Genomic DNA, 4,626 nt, shown 5'->3' with positions numbered 1-4,626 from the left:
CTGTTCCTGTCGGAAGATAACGCCCGCAGCCTGATTTATGGACCCTCGGCTCTGCCGGCGAACTAGCTCCGCTTCTTTGCAGGTCAGGCATGTTATAAGGAAAGGCGTGCCCTCCCTGCCTGTAGTCGGTTTTGAGCACCAGGAGTTTGTGCAAACCCACCAATACCCGCACGCGCGTTCCCTCCTCTGGGCACACGCCGCCTCCTCCGGTTGAAGTTTGCCAGCCTAGTAGGTATTGATTAGGCTGTGCAAAAGGAGGGCATGTTAGATTTCTAAGGTGAAAATTAGGTTTTTTTTTTTAAATTCATTACCCTACTGGAGATCTTGCCCTCCTATTGAAAACCTGGTAAGGTGCTGTGTGGCCCAAGTCCAGCCAGCCTGGAGACCTGGCCAGGGGACGTTTATCCAGCACTGGTCTCAGACCAGTTGCCCGCCACACCCTGGCAGTGCCCCCAGGACAATCAAATTCTGGACACACTTATGAGGCCCAGGGATTGGTCTCTTTTTTCCCCCTCTCTCCTTTTTATTGTTCACAAGACTGAAATTGTTTAAATGTCATAACTTATAAGAAAATAAGCTACATTGAAATAAATTAAACACAACAGAGACGTGCTTCAGACATGGCTCAGATAGGATACGCAACCCCAGGGGAAAAAGCCAGGCAAAACCAAAGCAAAGCAAAGCAAATTTCCAGGCTGCCCAACAGTGTCTGCTTTTCAGTCAACTCAAAAAGCCAGAATAGAAACAAAAATAAGTTTAAACCCCAGTGTTTGTTCTTGTGTTTTATGTTTACCTTTGGAAAAGTATGGAAAGGTGGCTGCTAGCCGCGGCAGATACAGCGGAGGTTTTGTTTTCTTCTGGAATAGTGAGTGGAGAATATCACTGGGTAATTTGGTCCTGTAACTTTCAAAATACTGCAGCTGATATCCAGTCTATATAGATATCTATGTACAAAGTAGGATAGTATAATAAATATTTAGTGTGTTTCCGGTGTGGTTGTAGCCCCTTCAAAAGCAGTCTTTTAAGCTTGTTTAATGAATATATTCTCAATTTTCTTAGGATGTCCACAGTAGGGGTGTGACTTTGAGTTTTGCTTCAAACACAGTAGAGTCCACCACGAGTTCCCTCCGGTGCTGGGGCTTCTGCAGGTAGGTGCCGGCCCCGGGCTTTCCCTGGGCCCTCAGGGTCGGGCCTGCTCCAGCTGCTGATGCTGACTTCTAATAGCGAACCTGCTGACGTGCACGGGGATGGGGACGACGATCTTAGGGTTCCGGGAGGGCTCCCCTGTCTTGGAATTGGCATTGCCAGCCTTCACCCGTTTCCACTTGGCCCGTCGGTTCTGGAACCAGATTTTCACCTGCACCTCGCTGAGTTTGAGGGCGTGGGCGATCTGCGAGCGCTCGGTCAGGGAGAGGTACTTTTTGCAGTGGAACTCCTTCTCCAGCTCCAGTAGCTGCTCGCTGGTGAAGGCAGTCCGCCGCCGCCGGTTCTTGCCCGTGGACGTGGTGCTGCCCGCGGCGCTGCCGCTTGGCGGGGTCTCTTCCAGCGCGTGGCCGGGGTCTTCCTCCTTGTGAGCCGCCTGGCCAGTCAGATTGTCATCCGAGCTGTAGTCCACATCGCTCTCCAGCGAGAAGCTCTCCTCCTTGCCCTTCGGGTCGTCTTCCACCTTTGACTCGTCTTTCCCTTGCCCTCGGACAGCCCCGACTGAAAGCAAAACCAAACGGCGTTTTATTACATTTCGCACACTGGCCTTCCTTTCCTCTTCCCACCGTCGCTTGGGCATTCCACCCCCACGCCCCCCTTGGCGGATTGTCTTTCTATGACATTAACACATTGTGATTTCCTGGCCTTTGAGGAGCAGAGGAGGGGTGGGGAGAGCGTGAGAAAGCTCAAAGGAGAGGAGGCAGCTCAGGCGAAGGCCCTTTGCCCAGAACCATCACTCAAGGGGCCGCCGGCCTCCTCCGCACCCTCCCTGCCTCGGCAGCTTAAGGGGAAGTAGCAGGAGGCCTGAGGCCCAAGAGAGCATCCCCTACATCCCCGAGGTGAAGGCTGGGTGAGGACGGGGATGGGGGTTCACGATCCATCCCGCCCTCCCCACAGTGAAAATTTAGTGCATCTAAATTTCATCGCAGCAGGAGTGGGGGCTTAGGGACGTCCAGATGCCAGAGCGCATCTTTTCTGTGACAGATAATGTTGGTCAAAGTGTGGGGGGAGTGTTCCGTAGCCTTATAAGATCCCACCAGACACCCCAACACACAGGCAGACACACCGTCTCCCAGGAATCCAGTTCTGGGCAAGCTGCAAGCCCAGTGGTGAAGAGGTTTAGTTAAGTCTGGGCGCTCCTGGGCGCAGCCCAACCCGCCTTCCCTGAAGGCTGCAACTTACCCGGGACAGCCTAGGTCACAGCTAAGGGGGAGAGGTGGGCTCTGCCAAACGCACTGCCACACTGATATGCCGTCCTGAGCAGCAGCTGTGCCGGGGGCGCTAAATGCTCCCCCGGAGGCCTCGCTTGTTGCGTGGCTCTAAATGCCCCCGTAGGCCCCGCGGCGCAGCCGGGCCGCGTCCTCCCGCAGCTCTGGCGGGGGTCTGGCGGGGGCGCGGCCTCGCCCCCTGGGCTCCCGCGGGAACCGGGAGCTGGCCCGCCCCCTCCCCTCCCGCCCCGCGTCCGGGCTGCGCGCGCCGCCGACTCACCGAGCGACGCCTGCACTGCCTCGGCCGCGGAGAAGGCGAGCAGCGAGCCTTCCTTGGCCAGGAAGGCTTTGCCATCCTCGGCGTCAGCTTGCAGCGCCTCCGCCTTGTCGAAGTTGCCGCCGCCGGGCAACGGCTGCGGCGCGAACTTGCGGGCTGCGGCCGCCTCCTGGTGCTGGGGCGACGCGGAGAAGCCGCTGGGCAGCGTAGCCATGAGCGTAGAGGTGAGCGCCATGCCCTGCGCCAGGCTGGAGCAGAAGCCGGTGGGCAGGCTGGGGATCTGGTGGTGTGGGTGCGCGGGCGGCAGCGCGGGCTGCAGCGCGGCCTGAGGCAGCGCGGGCGGCGGCGGCGGTGGCGGCGGCAGCACCACCGGCCGGTAGGGCATGAACATGGGATAGCCGGTGTAGACGAAATGGCCGGGGCTCGGCTGCGGCGGGCTGCCGATCAGCGAGTCTATGCTGAAGGCGGTGCTACTCCCCAGCGGGCGCTGCATCATCATCAGCGACGGCGGGAACGCTGCGCTCATAGACGCGCTCGGGAGAGGCCAGCTAGAGGCGAAAAGTCCCCGCGCCGCCGCCGGGAAGCCCGCCGGACACCGGGAGCACCTCCAGGAGCGTCGGGCAGGGGCCGCGCGGGACCGGGAGAGCACGCGCCGCCGCCTCTCAGTCCTGGGCCCGCTGCATGCCTGGCGGGCGCGGGTGCGGGCGCAGCGCGCTGTGAGGCTGTGCGCCCCGAGTGGAGAGGGCGCCCGGGCCCCGCGGGTTCGCTGGAGCCGCCGCCCGCCGCCTGCCCGTCGGAGCCCGCGCGCGTTGTGTCTGCGGCCCTCGGCCCCGGCTAGCAGCGCTCCGTGCGTCCGTTTGTCTGTCCCGCCGTCCGTTGCCCGCCGCAGGCCGCTGGGGAGCGCGCGAAGCCGGCGCACTTGTCTCCGGCGGGCGCCGCCAGCACCTTTAAATCGCGCTCCTCTTTCTCATTCACATTTTGCCTGCTGCCAGGCCGGGCTCGCCTCACGTGGGGCTGGGCGCCGCTGCCCATTGGCTGCGCCGGGCGGGGGCGGGGCGACAGCGGAGCTCCGCCCCTCCTCCCGAGCTAGCCGCTACCAGGCTGCGGGCGCCACCGCCGGAGCGCGCTGGCCACGGAGCCCGATCCGGAGCGCAGGGTCCGCGCCGCGCAAAGTTCAGAGGGTCGGTTGCCACCTGCGAGGCTCAGACCCCGGGGCCTGGCAGCTTTGCGGAGGCTACCTCGAAGGGCAGCTTCCCGAGCTTGCACCCCCGAGGCTGGGCCGGAGGCGTTTTATTTCTTTTACAGTATTTGCAGTGGAACAGACCTGCCTGGCTCACGCTAGCTCTGGGTGCTCCAGCTCCGCCGGGGGTCCGGGCGGGGTTCCCGGAGTTGGGGTCAGAGTCCTGCCCCTCCAGACCCGCCCCGAGGGCGACTGCTGGGAGCTGGCTGCCATTGCCCCCCTCGGGGAACCCGCCAGGTTGCTAGCTGCACGCCTGTGTTCCTGGTGGGGCGGGGAGGCTGCTGGTTCCCCCATTCCGAGCTGGGCCCTCCCGTGAGCGATCCCGTCTCTCATTTTTCATGACATTCTTAATCATCACACCTATTTACACACTTTGCCAGCGCACACCAAAATAACAACCACGATAATTATGATAATAAAGAGAGTCCTTTATCTGCTCCATCCTCGGGGAGGAAAGGGGGAGTTGCTGTGCCTCCAGATTGTATAACGTGAGATTATCCTGATGAAAGCTTTATGATGTTTGCTCAAATAAAAGCTGCGTTTTGTAAATAGGCGCTAATTAAGCACGTTGGGAACGGAGGGAGTGCTCACCCAGGCGCCGCCGCCCGGTTTCCAGCGCGAGGACTCGAGGGCTCGCGGTTCCCCTTTGCTGACTACAGGATGGAGCCGATTCCCTCCAGATGTTCCCCTGTTCTCGA

General features: G+C 60.8%; 1 protein-coding gene across 2 annotated transcripts; it reads right to left on the bottom strand.

Moving 5' to 3' along the window:
• Positions 1-494: 494 nt before the first annotated feature.
• GBX2 (gastrulation brain homeobox 2) lies at positions 495-3,637 on the bottom strand. 2 transcript variants are annotated; one of them, XM_069465735.1, is made up of 2 exons: positions 2,692-3,637; positions 495-1,704 (listed from the first exon to the last, which is right to left on the bottom strand). In XM_069465735.1, the coding sequence occupies exons 1-2, from the start codon at positions 3,212-3,214 to the stop codon at positions 1,181-1,183; spliced, it is 1,047 nt and encodes a 348-aa protein (XP_069321836.1). In that variant the 5' UTR covers positions 3,215-3,637; the 3' UTR covers positions 495-1,180. The 2 variants fall into 2 exon arrangements, with proteins under 2 accessions (XP_069321836.1, XP_069321845.1); XM_069465744.1 differs by having other exon boundaries at positions 1,596-1,704; positions 2,640-3,214.
• Positions 3,638-4,626: the final 989 nt, after the last annotated feature.

This window comes from Eulemur rufifrons, chromosome 1 (genome assembly GCF_041146395.1).
Source record: "Eulemur rufifrons isolate Redbay chromosome 1, OSU_ERuf_1, whole genome shotgun sequence".
Lineage (NCBI taxonomy): Eukaryota > Metazoa > Chordata > Mammalia > Primates > Lemuridae > Eulemur > Eulemur rufifrons.
Note: the sequence above shows the minus strand (reverse complement) of the source record. Positions and strands in the feature narration are given on the sequence as shown.

Bases quoted from the DNA above. Each gene is read 5' to 3' on its own strand.
- GBX2 (XM_069465735.1), bottom strand. From the start codon at position 3,214: ATGAGCGCAGCGTTCCCGCCGTCGCTGATGATGATGCAGCGCCCGCTG. The intron at 1,705-2,691 runs GTGAGTCGGCGG...TTTTGCTTTCAG, and splicing joins GGCAGTGCAGGCGTCGCTCG to TCGGGGCTGTCCGAGGGCAA.